Source organism: Zingiber officinale, chromosome 5A (assembly GCF_018446385.1).
Source record: "Zingiber officinale cultivar Zhangliang chromosome 5A, Zo_v1.1, whole genome shotgun sequence".
Lineage (NCBI taxonomy): Eukaryota > Viridiplantae > Streptophyta > Magnoliopsida > Zingiberales > Zingiberaceae > Zingiber > Zingiber officinale.
The window spans coordinates 95,796,599-95,814,608 of record NC_055994.1 but is presented as its reverse complement, the minus strand read 5'-3'; the positions used below and the strand labels follow the sequence as shown (position 1 = coordinate 95,814,608).

At 34.8% G+C, this 18,010-nt stretch overlaps 1 protein-coding gene across 2 annotated transcripts; it reads left to right on the top strand.

Annotated features, from left to right (window-relative positions):
• The first annotated feature begins 202 nt into the window (after positions 1-202).
• On the top strand, positions 203-10,380 carry LOC121981099 (protein PTST homolog 3, chloroplastic-like). Of its 2 annotated transcripts, none has more exons than XM_042533447.1 (12): positions 203-456; positions 551-670; positions 2,488-2,624; positions 2,697-2,861; positions 4,933-4,970; positions 5,055-5,105; positions 5,181-5,255; positions 6,178-6,297; positions 6,781-6,905; positions 8,746-8,797; positions 9,873-10,002; positions 10,156-10,380. In XM_042533447.1, the coding sequence occupies exons 1-11, from the start codon at positions 320-322 to the stop codon at positions 9,963-9,965; spliced, it is 1,113 nt and encodes a 370-aa protein (XP_042389381.1). In that variant the 5' UTR covers positions 203-319; the 3' UTR covers positions 9,966-10,002; positions 10,156-10,380. The 2 variants fall into 2 exon arrangements, with proteins under 2 accessions (XP_042389381.1, XP_042389382.1); XM_042533448.1 differs by having other exon boundaries at positions 211-456; positions 5,181-5,234; positions 10,156-10,379.
• The last annotated feature ends 7,630 nt before the right edge of the window (positions 10,381-18,010 follow it).

Below are 18,010 nucleotides of genomic sequence, written 5' to 3'. Positions count from 1 at the left end.
CCAAAAAAGGTAACGGATTCAATTGGTATATGGGATCGGCTTTTTAACCGAATTTGGCGATTCTTTGCTTTTGGCACTGCAATGCCAAAACGAGTCCACGCTCCTAATAAAAAAACCTTAGCAAACAAAGTAACTAACACTGCGGTTGGTTGGCTTTAGGAGAAAAAAAGAAAGACACTTGCCTTTCTCTCCCTGCGGCCGTCCCCACCATCGTAACCTCCTCCGAATTCGATGCTGCGCCCACCGACTCGTTTTATGCGCTCCAAAACCCGAACCCTTCTCTACTTCATCAGTTCCGCCAAATGCTTCACCTGCTCCCATGGCAATCGCGCCGTTGCCGTCCGCCCTCTCCTTCCCTTCCCTCCCCAGATGCCGACAACTCTATCTCCCTACGATCGCCGCTCCGAACCTAGCTCGCAGGACCCTCGCGCACTGTTGCTTTGCCAAAAGATCTAGGTATTCAGTTTTCCTCTATTTTTTTTCAAGTAATTTACCTTTCTCGGACCGCGTCATTTTAGCAGAAGATGGGTTTTCTCACCTGGTTTCGCAGGAGGAGCAGGGCGATCAAGAGTAACGAGGAGCTCTGCGATGAGCTGCGGGAGTTCAACTCCTCTGTTGGACTACCTGAGGATCGCGCGCCATCGATGAACAAGCTTAGGGAGAATGGAAGGTTCGGTGTCATTATTCTTTTTCCCCTTCGCTTGCTTCTCTTCGTTTTAACTGGTTTATGGTTGTCGTCAATTGATCCTTTAGAACGCGCTTTTAGTGAACACTTTTAGCATTGATTACTGTAGTTTTTGTCTCATATTAGTTTTTTGTTGATGATTTGTTGTTGGCTTTACCCTCATTGAAAGAGGGCGTGTGCTTAAATCTCACTTATGATTTTTATTAATTTTGTAGCTTTAAGATATGATAAAATGAGAAAAATCAGTAAGATGGTATGCACATTAAGCTAACATATATGTACATGTTCAAAGATGATCTATATATTTTATAGTTAGATAATTTAGATCGATTAAAGTTGAAAATGGAAGCAATAAGTGGATACAAAGAAACTTTGTTAGCTAAATTAAGAGTGATTTATATAGATTGAGTATTAATGATTATATAATGCTACATAGATCAACATGAGTTGTAGATGTTTATTATTAGCATCATTCTTGTTGATGTAATTTGTGACATAGTTTAGATCTAGTACCATATTGAGCAGAATATGTATTACACACCATTCTTATCTAATATTGGCACATATAGCATCCAATTGTTCGCAGTACATGTGTGTATTGGTATGTCATCAAGTATGGGCATTCTGTCCCTAGATCCAACTGTAAAAATGCCTATGTTACCTTTTTTACTTCTTCATGGTCTGTATAATAATATAAATATGTTGTATGTAAAAATTTTACAAGCAGTATCATAAGAGATCATAAAGCTCTAATATTAAAATGTAGTCACTTGAGTAGTTGAGTTAAAATTCTCAAATTTGTTCCAGTAGTAAGGATGTTGCACTCACACCCTAGCAACCCATTTCTATAACCCACCCCATCACACCCAATAATCTCTGATCCACACACTTAAAACTTAGTTTATATAACTATCATATGAGAATAGTAAAACCTATGAGTTTCCATACATTTTTGTTATAGAGTAAACTAAAATACTTAAATTTTGTCGAGAGTGGGTAAAATCTAGTAACAATTGGGCAAAGAATGAGAAACCATAAATGACTCTTCCGGCAAGGAAAATAAAAGCATACTATTAAATTGCAAGTTAGAACAAAAATAATACAATATATTATAACTATAAGCTCAAAATATCTGTACTTGTATAAGTTAGTGAAACAAGAAAACAACTAGTAATTTATTTTGTTTCATTTTATTATTATTAATATATATATATACACACACACACACACACACTTAAATGAGACATGTAATTGACTCTCTGTGCTGCAACCACCTTTGCACACCAAGTGCTATAGGTATGTACTAGTTCAACCAAGGATGGGTATTTGAGATTTTGAACTTTGTCGGGATTAATTTCTCACCTGTACCAATCAGTCGTATGATTGAATTTATCTTACCTGATGCAAGTGAATTTAGTTAAACAAACGAACTTCCCCTTTGTACTGTAAGCATTGTATTAACTAGAAGCGAAAAACTTATTTCATGCATGTTCAGATGTAAATCATTATCAAGCCATATTTGTCCTAAGTATTTGGGCTGGCTACATGAATCTTAACCCTTCTTTATGTTCTATGCAGGGTTGTATCACTAATAATATTCAAATTAATATATCATTTTTTTATTACTTTGATGTGAAAATAAATGCCTACTTATCTAAGAAGTTCCTTGCATTTCTATACTTACATAGCTCCCATGCATTATTTGGTGGTCTCTTTTCATTCTTAAGAAGCTTGCTGTAGAAGAGAAGTTTCTGTTGAAGATGATTATGTCAAAGTAAATGCCTTCCTTGTAATTCCAATAGGACGGATCTTGCAAATATTGTGAGGCGTAGAGGATATAAGGTAATCACAGAGCTTCTATTGAATTCAAATGGGAAGAACCACTCAGAAAAAAGTTCACTTAAAGATTCTTTGACTGCAAAGATTTGCAAAACTGCAGGTCTTTCTCTATCCATTTTGGTTATTTTTTTCTAATTTTCTTTTCGTCACTCATATTAACTTGAAACCTTAGGAGATCTAGAGGACACAAACTCGTCTATTGATTGCACGTACTCATCAAACACTTTGGAGAAAGACATGATTGATTCAAATGGGGTAATTCTTGATGTTTCAGAAGAATCTTTGTTACCAAAAGCAGCGAAGTTTGTTCAAATTGGAGATTTGGATAAAATAGGAGGTATGCATCAGGCTTGTAGTCTCTATTCAAGAGGTCAATTGAGAGTTCGATATCTTTGGTTTAGGGTGTTGTCTGAAATTGTTCTCTCTTTTTCTTTTTTCACACTTACTATTTCAAGCCTTTTCAAATGGATTTTTTTGGGCCTCAACCTTGATAGAAAAATATAAACAAATGAAATACTCGCAAAGTTTCATGTTCATTACTCAATCCACAAAAGATTATGACAATAGTATTTGAACTTATAAGTAATCAATAAATTCAAACCTTCTCTGTTTTCTGAATTTAACACATTGACAATGACATGGAATGGCTACATGTGTTATTGGTGTTTGTCATGCTTAATTTCATTACAACTCAACCTTCATTACACCAAACGCTATATACTTAATATACTTAAAGAGAATTTTGCAATTAATGACGTGTACTAATGAGTATTACATTTGAGTCGGTACTATATCTATGTTAATTAATCAACACTCCTAGACGGATGATATATCCTATTGTCTAAGATTTGTACGATTGAAACTCAACTTATTCTTAGCTGCCTTAGGGATTCAGTACATCAATGTCAAGATTTCTATCCAGACCTTTAGGATCCTATGATCCTATTAGAACACCAAGGATCCACTACCTAAAGGAAGGATAAACACCTGTGAGTCTATGATTGCCATTTCCTATGGAGATTACTCACCGCAAAGGAAGTGAATAACAACCTAAATCAGTTGGTTGGCTTGTTACTTGGTGTGATCTCACTTGAGACATAGGTTAGCTAAAGAATAGTTATTAGTTCAAGGATGCAAGGCGACCTTGCTTTTTAGGATAAAAAGGAGTAGTTGAAATGCCTCAAGCCATGTCCAAGTTCGAGGCACTATGGCATGGAAGTAACAACCATAACCATTAGAACTTTGAATCAATTAATTGAAGAACTTAGATATAAAATAAACAACCTAGGGCTACCATCAATATTAGAATCAGTAGATAACATCTCATATCACTCTCACTTCTTTCCAATATCTATTTTCATTGAAAAGACATTCACAACCTCTTCAAGATATGCTGAGTTGATTGCAGAGAAGATATGCATAAAAGATTGATCTAAGTATAGGGCTGTCACTAGATCTGCGACGACAGATCCACCAAAGGAGCTGAGAGGGCTAAAGAGACCTTTGCTTAAGATGATTACATTGAGGTTGATAAGAGCTATTGATAAACAAATGATATGAGAGTGCCATTCCTTACTTCTTTCAGTTACTGCCCTCAGCTCATGGCATGTGCACATCTCCCATTTGTGATGTGTGACATTATTGACTTCACTAAGAGGAGGCAACAATAACATGCATTGCTATCGATTATATAGAGTACTCAATAGCTTGACATTGGTCGTGTAGGAGGCCTTGATATCAAATTATGAGGGTGGGCCTAATGATGTAGGTGGAGATGGAGAAGATGATGTCTTTAATGGTCAGTTGGGTGATAGTTTAGTCGACAAAGATAATAGTCGGCTCAAGGCTCTCATACCATGACGTATGACATTGTAATTGGCTCATTGTTGGTCACCATGATCATAAGTTATAGCGTGTTTTTTTGGTGCATTTTAAACCTTCATGCTCATGATTAATTCTATGTCAGGCACACTATTATACATGACAAACATCCTTGTCGGATGACATATCAACAATATGATATAATTTTTTTTGTTCCAAACAAAGAACAGGAATCTGTAAGCTGGAACTTTTATGCAGAGTCTGCTTTGTCTGTGGTTATCAACCTCAGATATGTAGACCTTTTTTTGCAAGAATTATGCGTCTGTTAATATGCTATGCAGTTCTAGATGTTCCTTTGCTGCAATTAACTTTCACCAATTAAAGGACTGACTGAAATATGCTTGGAATTATAACTGGTGAGACCTGAACTTATAAAAAGTTATTCTTTTAACATTGAAGTTTTTCCACAATAAATTTGAAACTGTCACTATGAAAAAGTTGAAAATATAATAAATTTCCATTTATTTGGCCTTTCTGTGTGTTTCAGAGTTAATTTCAATTTCAATTTCTTACCTATGATTCCACAGGTGAAGACAGTGAGTTATGTCAGAATTTGACTTTCAAGGTTGTTTCAATTACATCTATTGATTTGATGTTGACGTAGCTAATTGATGTTTAACTGTGTAATTGCTTTTGTTCTAATCTGTAGGCTTATGAACAAGACTTTCAGAATGAAATTAATCATCTAAAAAACTTAATGGTAAGATCATTTGCCATTTTTTTCTCTTGAATTATTGATTTTGCAATATTGATCACTCTGCTGAAATTTTTTCAGGAGCAAAATGAAGTGGAGCTTTCACAAATAAAGCAACAAGTTGAAGATGAAAATGTACTAAAATACTTCAGTAAAGTATACTGTTAATACTCTTCCAGTCTTCCTAGTTCATATCTTCCACACTAAATGAAATTCATTCCTGCCGGTGAACCTAGTTTACCTTTTCACAGAAACTTTGTTATTAAAAGATTAGTTTGGTAAAGCTTCAGAAAATCACTTCAAAGAATAATTACTTGTTAAGGATATCAAGAATATTTGAGCAGAATATTTATTTAGTCAGAGGCATCACATTTCTTTAGGAGATGAGAAATTTTTAAACAAATTTGTTAGGGAATATCAGCAACTAATATGCTAGGTGTATCTACTGGAATGAATTTCCTATAGTGAGTATCATCACAGTTTATTACAATTTGTTTCCTTTAAAAAAATTATAAATCCCAGATTAAGTACATACACTATGCAGAGCTATGTTGGAAGCTCTGATACTAGTATCCAAGTCAATAGGAGTGTCAAATGTTAACTCAAGAGTGTTCAATTAGAGTTCTAGAAGATCCAAGATAGAAAAGTTGGCCATTCCAGATGGCCAGTCCTAGTTATCACTCCGTAAAACTCAGACACTGATCTATTTGGTCCTATCATAACTGTCAAGCCAGCTAGCAACTTCTTTGGCTTGCCGATATATCCCTTCAAAGGATTGCGTAAAGCAATACAACTTCAAATAAAACATTCTCATATTCCAAGCACATCATTTGTGCCATCAACAAAATCCAGTGAACCCAATTTATTAGTATATAACAAATAAAATCTCTTTCAAATATGGAGCTATTACAGTATCAGTGTGGTTTTAAGATACTTTGTGATTATACATGCACACAATATGGCTTTATTCCAAAGTTCAGTTCCAGTTTTTTATTGACAATCCAATTGCAATGACTTTTCCATTTCTTCTGGAGATTTTTAAACCATGATATAGAGGAATTTCATTTATTTTTATCAGATTGCATTAAATAATCTCTATGCGAAGGGAACAACTGAGCTTGGTGATATGAAGAGAAAGATAGCTGAGAAAGATATGGAGCTCCATATGGCTGAGGAAAATTTAAGTGAACTAATTGAGGTCTCTGCCTTGTATCTTTCTTCTATTTCTCTCATTTACCTTACATGTATCCTTAGCCATAATGGAAATAATGAAAAGCCACATAAGCACGCATGTTTTACTCTTTCAATTGTTCAGGTATCCAAATCCCTTTTTCAAATGCAACAGTGCATTGCTTCAATTGGAATGTAATTTGCCCAAACCCATCATAGAATGCAGATGTAATTACTGACTTCAAACTTTTCATTATTTGATGATACTACAACTGTTCCTCGGTGCTCTTAAGTGACCAGCAGCATGGTGTGTGCCTATTTGATTATTTTCTTTTAACTTCAAATGTGATGAATGTGCTAAGATTTGTTTATGTTATTGTTAATTTGTTAATTCATGCCACAATAGGTTAAGCCTTGTGAGAAGCATGAACTACATTCTGTTAGAAGAAAGAAGCAGTTTTGCTCTTATAATACATATTTGATATGCTATAACATAGTTTTATTAACATAGGTTCATATAGATTACTGGACAGATGGTGAAATTATAGAAGTTGCTGGTAGTTTCAATGGTTGGCAGCACAGAGTCAGAATGAATCCTCATCCTTCATCTGAACACATAAACCCACATGGATCCAGGTTGGTAATCAGCATTATTATGAGCTCTTTAAATAAGATGTTACATTCTTAGATATGCTGTTTTTTTTGACGAGGCCAACCTTATGAATTTGTTCATATTAATGTGTTCTTGTCAGTTTAGTGACATTCTTTCGATATGGTGTTGTAGCGTACTTCTTTAGGCTTTATCTTTTTTAATCAGATTTTTTTTCTTCAATTCTCATGAAGTAAGGTGACAGATGCCTGTGTCCAAGCAGCTTATTTTAGGTGAATGGAAACAGCTTAGAAATTCTCAGTAGAATTTGATGTTGACTCTTCAATGTACAAGGCCCTCAAGACAATTTTTTTAAAAAAATGAATTGGGTATCTGGTATCCGATAATTTATTGACATTCCTGATCAAAGAAACAATAGTTTCCTACTTTATGCACATACATGAAATAGAAAGAGAGGGTGAGCTTTGTTTTTTTAAAAAAAAAGCACTTCAAAATAGCTTGTTTTGATTCAGGTATATTTTGAACTTGCAAATTTGAAGAGTGTGTTTTTCTACAATAAAAATATTGTGTTTATTGTATGGTTTGAAATCTCATACCGTGCCAAGCGGCATAGTTGAAATATATCGATTGAAAAATTATCAAAATTTGATATTGCTTGGTACACAAACAATTTCTCTCTCTTGTACCTTTGTGCCAACCATGTTGATGAGTTTTGTATTGTGCCAACACTTGCATCCCTTGGTATGATATAAGACAGGTCAAGATAAATTAAGGTGATTTTATTTTATTTTAGCTTCTGCACATATAGGATTATGTTAAAATTTTATACAAAGTTCAAATTATATAGTTATATAGTTGTGTTATCTTATCCTTTTTCTTCTTCATCACCTTCATCCTTTCACTTCCAATTCACCACATGCACCACACATCAAAATGTCAATATGTGATCGAAACACAGCCAAATCTCCAGCATATTTCAAAATTTTGAACCTTGTTTATCCGCAATATTAAAGCTGTGTTTATTCAAATAATGTGTAAAACTAAATATTAATTTCTCTATTTCTCTATACACTGACAAGGAAGCAATGTAGTGAGCAATCATAAGTGTGTCTCATGGTGTTTGAAGTAATACTTTTATGTATATCTCAGTGATATATTTTCAGCCTTAAATTTTTCTTCTTTTTTTTTTGAAAAATATAATGTTTTACTTATGGTGTTATTTTAATTATTATAATTTTTCCTAGAAAAAACATAGTCTAAATGTGCTTAGATGATTGTTTTTCAAATTATTGCAAAATGCTTTTTTCTTTGTGAAGTGGTATGATCATCTTCGGGAACACTTATTAATTTGTCCATAGGAGACAACTCTAGTTAAGCTATTGGAAAAAATCAAGTGGTTTTCAGTTCATGCCTCTAAATTTAATTATTTATCTCAAGTTAAATCACCTAAAATCCACCTCAGTTGAATATGTTTGGCGTCTCTACTATTAAACTTGTCTACTCCTTTGATAACCTGGACTAAGTACCTTATATCATTTTGTGTTGGGGTTTCCAGTAAAAATGGTAGATTTAAATACCGTATTGAACCAATAGTTGACTCATTTGGGCACTTGCCAAAGCATGCCTAGATGAATTAGTATTGATTTTACATTTTAACTCCTCTAATCCCTTCTACTTAGTTAGATACTTTTTTGGTAATTTATCTGGACCTAGTAAATTTCCATTGTGCCACCCGAGGACATGAAATTTCTACCCATGTGTAGAGTGTCATACTTTTTTCAACTTCTCTGCTTTAGTCGTGTCTGCAATTGCATGCTTTGGGATTTCTAAAACATATACATCTTATTTATCTGCTTTATTGTACAGGAGACGATTTCTATGGACAGCAGTGTTGTGGCTTTATCCTGGAGTTTATGAGGTGCAGGGGATCAATGATTTTTTTTCTTTGCAACATGATATTCCAAGCATAGAATAGATGGACAAGTGTTCTTATTAAAATTCTTTTACATTTTTTATACTTCAGTTTTTTTTCCCGCTATCATCTATTAACTCATGTTCGAATCCTGGAAACAGCCTCTTGCAAATAGCAGGATAAGACTGCCTACAATGGATCATTCCCCGAGACCCCGTATAACAGGAGCTTCGTGCACCGGGCTGTCTTTTTATCATCTATTAACTCACACTCCTTTTGTCAATTAGATATTCTTCATTTTTGTATGGATTGGTAAGCAGAGCTTAGTTTTTATAACATAGGACAACAAAACAAGGCGACATTTGGAACAAGAATGAAGATGGGCTAGTGCCCAGCCCCTGATTTTGAGTGGAGCTTGAGTGATGTGCTATAGTAGTTAATATGAGGTTGAGTTCCTGAGTGAATTCACGTGGGGCTGTAAAAACACAGGTTATGTTGATGCTGGGAAAACACATAAGTTGTTTGAGACGAACCAGTCTATGCATTGGTATTGGTTGGAATTTAGATACCTTTTCACAGAACCCTATCATCATGTTTAAAATGACTTTGAAATGGCTGTTGCACTTCTGGGTTGACAGACGCTTGTATTTAAAATCGGCAGTAAGGAACCTTTTCCATTAATGTTGCTTATTTTAATCAAGTTACAAAATCATTTATTGTTTGGAATCTTGCAATTGTTTCGGTATTGTTTTTTAGGATTTCATTACAGCAGCATTGCAACTCAGGTACTTGTTAGTCACCTACTTAAGCATTCGTTCTTGCCTATTCTATCAGTAGAAGCTGTGGTTATTTCTAAATGCACATTTAGGCTCCACTTTGTGAAAATTATTACAGTGAATCATCATCATCATCATCATCTTCGTGAACTTGCATTTCAGAAACTTATGTTAAAGATTCACATATCGCTATGATGTATATTTTTTGTATATCATTTGTGTGTTGTTTCTTGACAAACGTCAATTTAATGGCATCATTCTTCTTCTTCAGTATATGTTGTAACAGCTTGATCATTTCTTCTCAGATAAAGTTTATTGTTGATGACCATTGGCAAATAGACTATCAGCGAGAGATCATTACCAGTGGCGGCATAGTCAATAATGTGCTTAAGGTATAGAGGCCAATGAGGCAGCTCGACTAGCTACTAAGCTGAGGTAATTTGATACTAAGCCAAAATTCTCATAAAACTAAAACCGTTCTTGTTGGCCAATAGAATTTAATCTTTTTAGTTAAAAAAAAATCATTGTATTCTTGTTTGTTACCTTCGAACTCACTGATTCCATGTCTTCCTTTGTTGCTGAATGCAGGCTGCAATTTGCATAGAGGATTAGTAAAAAAGAGATCAGAGAGCCCATGCTCCTTGCTGTCTTTAGAGGCAGTAATTTGTAGAGGATTTTGAAGTATAATTGTATATTGTAGAAGCCGAGTAGAAAAGATGATGCATTTTCCCGAGTAGTAAGTACAAAAATGTTAACTGGCCAACGCAATACACGGTTCAAACAAGCACACATTTCATATTTTTGAATTTAATTGTCTAAAGAATTGATTTTCTAATCCTGTTCTCCACTTAAATTCACAATGACATTAAGATAGTGTTTGGTTCTTTTTGGGAATCGGAATGAGAATAAGAATCATAGTATTGTAGAATAAAAATAGGTATGAATATGAATATTATTTTTAAAAATAATATTTGATTAGTTGAATATTTTTTATTGAAAAAAATTAAAAAATTATTTTTTATACTTAGAAAAAATAAGAAAAAAAATTAGATATGAGAGAAAATTGAATGTCAGAGAAAAATATGATAAGAGCGAAAATGTAATGAGAGAGAAAGTATAATGGGAAAAAAAATGAAGAGAGGGAAAGTGTGATTAGAGAAAATTAGAAAAAAGAGTATGATGGAAGAGTGTATGATGAGAGAGGATGAGAGAAAATTTGATGAGAGATAAAGTGTGATGGGAGGGAATGAAGAGAGTGTGTGATGAGAGTAAATGAATGAGAGTGTGATAGGAGAGAAAATATGGTGGCAAAAGGTGAATATGTTCGTCCCTAGTGTCCTCGCCAATCCGTCTAGGTCAACACGGAGGAGGTAAATCACGGGTGGTTACTAGCCTTTGGAATAACGAATAACATATAAGAAAGGTATTTACTTTGGCTTTGTCGAGATTTGAACCCCAAATCTTATGGTGATATCTCATGCGCTAACCATTAGACCGCCCCGAGGATACTGATAGGAGAGAAAACATGGTAAGAGAGGATGAGGAAAGAGAAGGTATGATAAAAGAGAAAGTGTGATGGGAGAAAATGAAGAAAGAAAGTGTAATAAGAGAAAATCAGGAAAGAAAGTATATGAAGATAGAGATTAGGGAAAAAGAAAGTACAATGAGAAAAAAAATAATAATAGAATAAGTAAAGAGAAAGTATGATTAAAAAAAATTTAAAGAGAGAGATATAAAAAAAATGGAATAAATATGTTAAGGTTATTTTCATAAAAAAAAATTTAATTATCATTCTTATTTTCATCAAAATCTAAGGAAAAAGATGAATTTTATTAATACTTAAATTTTAAAATTTTAATTTTATTCTCATCAATTAAATATAAAAATTTAAAATAAATTCATTTCCTCATTACTAAACTCTTAAATCAAACACAGTCTAAAATCATCCTTATTCCAACATTGCCATCCTAAGGCTCCAGATTATAAATTGTCTAAATATTTTTTTTGTTAGAATTTTTTTTTCCTCTACCGATGCCAAAATAAATTTCAATTTTAATTTTAGAAATATATTTGGCTAAAATATTGTACATGTACAGCTGTGTTTTATTAGAACACGAGTTTCGGAGTAAAATATTATAATATTATGCTGCGCAGGAATACTACACGCCAACATTCACGACAGACAGGGGCGTTCATATGGGGATAGGATCCTCTTGATCGTAACCCTTAGTCTGTTTTTGAACCAAGAGTTGTTGATAGGTAAAATTTTATGAACCTTACTTGTATAATAAATAAGGTTCATGAATTTTCATCTATAAATAAAGTGGTCCATCCTCTGAATCGTACTTTACGATCTAGAGGATCCGGCTTTGTTCATGTGAAAGTAGGTCATGTGATAATTATTATTAGTATTATTTTTTTTTAATTCTCCCACCCTCCTTCCTCTATTTAAAATGTGTGGCCTGTTTCACCCTCATCATCATTATCATCATCATCATCATCCGCTCATATTAGCAAGTAAAATAAAATAAAGACACTACAAGCTAAGCATAATTTACAACCACATGATTATTCTTAAACTGGCTGAAAGCTCCCTAAACTACCACTACAAATAAAGTTCACGCTGTTTTACTTAGAACCCCTCTCTATTCTCGACTGTAAGCCTTTATACTCTACTGTCCGTTTTTCAACTCTGTATAATATTTTTTTAATTAAAATTTGTACTACGACATACAAGCTAGTTGTGTAGCAGCTATTTGGATAATTAGCTATTTCAATGTGTAGCAGCTATAGTACGAGTTCTAGTTACTATAATGTGTAACAATTATTTGGACAATCTAAAAAACCTTTTCTTATAATAAAGTAAGAATCTTAATTTTTTTAGTTATAAAATTTACAAAAAAATTGTCAAACATTATTTCTCATATTTCATAACCAATGATAAGTCGTTTTATTTTAAATTGTAATTTTCTCTAATCCTAATATATTATTTATACGTGATTTTAAATGATCAATTTAATATAGAAGAAAACATATGTTATCTTTATTGTGAGTCAGCCGAGTGTTTATGGTACTTGGATAGAATCATTTGTTGGTGCAGTTAGCACCAATGATCAAACTCAAGTTTTTATAAATGACAATTGAATTAAAGTTAGATGTTGTGTTTTCTAACCCGTTTATTAAGTGTACAGGACTGAAAGACTTGATGGGACATAATACCATGCTAAAGCCCAGTTAGATCTGGAGGACTTGATAATTGGCACGGGAAGACCAGATAAGTTGATATATGACAGGAAGTCCAGTTGGGTCCGCGGGACCTGATAATTGGTTGAAGTCCAAATAGGGCATTTGACATGAAGTCCTGGTGGGTTAAGTGTCAAATAAGTTTGCAATGGTAAGTAAGGTAAGCATTAGAGGAGAGTGCATCCAGTGATGATGAGTCCCAGTGGGACTGTAGGCGTCTGTCTAGCTTAGATCCGTTTTGGAAGTTTAAACTGAGACCATGACTAGATCCTAGTTTTAGGAATACAGGATCTAATAAATAATCATTTTATTTTATTGTGCTAACTTTATTTTGTAGGTTATTTTTTGTTATTTGGACTAACATGCATTGAATGAGTTAGTGTGCAAAATCAATCTCGAATGAATACTATCTGAGGTACCTCAGAGTGCTCGGAGGCACCTTGGAGTGGCGCAGAGGTGCCCCGGATCTAGTGGAGGTGCCCTCGCATGGATGAACTTTGAGGATAAAGTTCTCGCGGCGAGGATGCACCCTAGAGTGCGCTGGAGGCACCTAGAGTGCTTTGGAGGTGCCTTGGAGCGTCTGGAAGGCACCCTCGAGTGGATAGAAGTCGTAATTTGCCCGACTTATCGCAACTGAAGTTTTGGCGATCAATTTTGTGATTGAAGACACCTTCGAGGAGGTTGGAGGTGCCCTCAACACTACTTAAAAGGCCTATTCAACTAGTAATAAGGACATATTTCTTTTATGAGCTACTAGGATCAGTTTACGACCCCAACTATTCCGTGCTGCTACCGTGCTACTGCTCCGCTATATCTAACTATTGCCAGCAGACTGAACACCGACACATGAGCATTCCACTTCGACTTCCAAGTGTCGGTTACCATTTAATTATAGTTAGTTATTTTATTGCTTAGGCAGTGTAGGTTTATTACACTATCCTATTCTTTGTTGTGTACTTGATTTTCTCTTCTGACAGTTTTAGAAGAGATTTATAATAAATTTCCCATCGATACAGTTTAGGGATCATGAGTTTTGGAGTAGGAGTCACCGAAGGCTCCGAACCAAATAACTGCCCGTGTCTTATCTTTTTCTCGTGTTTTATTTTCTTTCGCTGTGCACTTGTTTTATAAAACCGAAAAAGATTATTTTTTAAAATACATGTGATTCACCCCCGTCTCACGTGCAATAATTCTACAAATGGTATCAGAGCAAGATACACTTTGAATTGGTGCAACCACCAATCGAGAAGGGGGTTCTCTTATTTTCCTTTTCTTTAAGCTTCGTTCGATTTTAAGCTTTTCAATCTAGTTGATATTGGCTCAATCACCTCTTTTGGACAAGTTTTCTCATTGCAAAATACTCTGAATTGTTGCAATACCATCGAGTCTTCTTATTTTTATCATCTCCCACACTACTAATCCAAGACTCAGTCTTGAGATTTCTTTATTAGTTTATTTTTTATGTACAATGTTCTCTTTCTAATAGCTTAAAACTAAGGTTACATCATTGCTCGACCTCTACTCTTCAGCGTGGATGATTTTTCCTATTGGAGGAAAAAAATATAGGTATACCTAAAAAATGATATTTATCAATGGTTTATCATTCGACGAGAATACAAGGCATCAATAGACGAAGCAATAAAGTACTTTTCGATCCTGAGAGATGGAATCCAAAAGACAAGAAGACCCAAATTGACTTAAAAACTAAAACACTCTTCAATGCAAACTAACCAAGGAAGAACTTAACTAGGTTGGACAATTCGAAAACACTAAGGAATTCTGGAAAAAATTGATCGACTTACATGAAGGCACAAGTGATGCAAAGGTAATGAAGCGTGACTTATTGTTAAATACTCTGTTTAATATTAAGATACATGATGGAGAAACAACAACTCAACTACGTGTAAAAATTAAGAACATTTTGAATGAGCTCTACCTAATTGGTCACCAATTAGAGAATAGGGATGTAAAAAGGTATGCCTTGAATTCTTTCCCTCAAAATGCACTATGGACATCTATAGTAGATGCCAATAAAGTTTCGAGGAATTTAAATAAATTAAAATTAGATGAGTTGTTTAGTGAACTTGAACTCTACGAACAGACTAATTCAAAACAGGTCAAGAAAGATGTGACTTTTCTTACAGGTTCATCAAAGGAAACGTAGACTAGAACTAGAGTCAAGTCTAAGTCAAAAGATGAATCTGACTTAGAAATAGATGAAGAAGAACAACTAGTGAATATGGTAAGAAAAATGTTCACTAGAAGAAAAAATAACTTCACAAAGAAGGACTTATAAAAAGTGGTCAAATCAACATCCAACGACGCAAAGGCAAAGATCATGTGCTTTGGGTGCATCAAGAAGGATCATTTCAAGCATGAATGTCTGAATCGAAAGGAAGATAAATCCAAGAAAACAAAGAGAAAGAAGGCACTCCAAGCCACCTGAGACAAATCTTCCTTCGAAGAATCGGACACAGAAGATTGAAAGCAAGTAAGCTACCTCGCGCCTGGAGAAGGATAAACTTTCAGAGATAGAGTTTCGCTGACGAGCTGCATGATTCAAATTTTCATGATAATCTAGATTTGCATGATTCAAATTTAATTAAAAATTCAAAATTACAAAATAATCTAGATTTTGATCAAGTCAATTAAGACCTTGACCAAATCAACATCAACCTTAACTAGGTCAAATAGAACAATGACCAAATCAATTCAAATAAATTAATTAATTCAAACATTAAGATAAATTTGAATTTAAAACTTAAAAATAAAGAAATAGATCTAGATAAAATTAATAAATATCTTAATAAAATATTTGATAATCTAGATAATGTCAATTTATAATCTATAGTTTCTATCTAAAATAAAGATAATTTAATTAATAAAAATTTAAATCTTAAAAATAATGATGAAACCAATCTAATAAATTCAACTAATAATATAAACTTAAAAGACAAAGAAAATATAAGGATAAAATCAAAACCAAATCTAATAAATTTAAAATTAAATATTAAAAATAAACCTTTCAAGAAAGATAATTCAAAAAAATTAATTAATTTGAGATGTTTGATTCCCGATGGGTTGACGTCTGGATGTGCGATTCCGACAGGAGGTCAAGATGTTCGATTCTTGATTGATGAACTCCGGATGTGTGATTTCGACAGGAAGACCTGGTGGGTCAGATTGAATGTCAATGAGATAACTTGACATTTGGTAAGTGAAGGTAAGTCATTGGAAGAGAGTGACTCGGTGAGAACGTGCCCCATTTGAGGGGACAATAGGCATTGGTCCAGTTTAGGTCCATTTTGGATCCCTAAACTAAGACCTTGACTAGTTCATGGTCTTAGAAGGGCAGGAACTAATTATTACTGCTATTTTATTATTGTGCTAATCTTGTTTTGCAGGTTAGATATTTTGTGTTGGACTAACACATTTTGCAGGACGAAAAGATCACAAATTGCCTCGGGTGAATAGTACTCGAGGCGCTTTCCATGCGACAGAAGACGCCTTAGGAAGCTTAGAAGGTGCCTTCAGTCAAATAACGTAGAAGACCTTGGCAACTATAAGAGTAGATTTTTGGGGGAAAAGAGTTGGCAATGAAGGCACTTTCAGTGGTGTTGAATGTACCTTCCATCCCCCTTAAAAGGACTACTCGACCAAGGCATTGAAGACATCTCTTCTACAAGCTTCTACGCGTCCGTTTAATGTTCCAACTGCTCTAGCTTCATGCTACTGCTCTGCTACGATACTACTGTGCCTGACTACTATTGAGGAGCCATCCAACATGGAGCTTGATTCAATCATCTTCGAAGGTATTGGATAACAAACATTTAATACTGTACTTAATTGTTGCATAAATGAAAGTGTAGCTTTTTACACTTTGCCTATTCTTTTGTGTACTCGATCCCCTCTTGCGGCAGTTCCAAAAGAAGTATTTAGTGGATTACCCATTGATAGGTCTCCCGTCAATAGGTCTGCGAGACCTGGATCTTGGAGTAGGAGTTACCGAAGGCTCCGAACCAAGTAAAATCGACCAAATTCTCATACTTGTGTTTTTTTTTTTCTATTTTTGTGTTTAATTCCGATGAAAACTTTTGATTAAAAAAAAAGTTTTTAAAACCACCTGATTCACCCCCTCTCACGTGCGTCTTGATCCAACAGTTACCCACTTAGGAGATGTCAACGTTGAATGCTCGTGTGTTGGAGTTGGTCTACTGACAACGGTTGGACGTCAAAGAGTAGTACAACAATAGCTCAGTGAAGTCAGAGCAGCATAACAGTCGTGTGATCACGTAAATCATTGTCGAAGTTGATGATAAAGGTTGCTAGTTGAGTGCTCTTTTATAGGCATTTCCAGGCACTTGGACCATCCTTGGACGCTTGAATCGAGGCCTATCCTGCTTCGTTGCTGACTTATCCATGTTCGGGCGCTTGGACCTTGACTTGTGCTGTCAATCAGAGTCCGCCACCTCAGCTAGCCAACTGAGTGGATCGGTCCATTCCTGAGCACTTGGACCAACTTCGGGCATCTGGTCCTTCGGGCGTCTGAACTACCTATTTATAGCTTTTTTTATTTCCTGCATCACAAGGTTAGACTAGCAATAACATGGAAAGAAGAGTAGTAATATATTTGACAGTCTCCAGACTGTCCGGTCCTGACTTTGAGTTTTGGTAAAACCTTAGGTTGGACCGACGCTTACTGTTCTCTCAACCAGGAACACGTGCTCACTGGATTTCTCCTTCAGTTGCTTACCTATATCATTTGTGGACTTAATTGACCTTGATCTCATGACCCACTAGGTCTTCTTACCAGATGTCTCATCTAGACTTCAACCAATTGTCTGGTCCTCCCTAATCCGACTGGACTTCCTACCAACTGTCTAGTCCTCTTTGACTCAGCTAGATTTTCTGCCAATCGTTTAGTTCTTCTGACTCGACTGGAGTTCAACCTAGTGTTTGGTCCCTATTGTTGGGACCTTAACGTCGCTAGAGCGGGGGGGGGGATGGGTTAATAGCTTGTCACCTAAATCGTCGCTTCTTACACTCGTTAGTATACAGTAGAAATACAAAATAAAAATACTAATAAATATAAAGTTAAACCCAAAACAATACAAAGAAGAAAACCAAGAAAACCTTAACACGTTTGGTTATGTAGTTCGGCGATAACTTGCTCCTATCCACGGCGTGTCTGTAAGGTGGA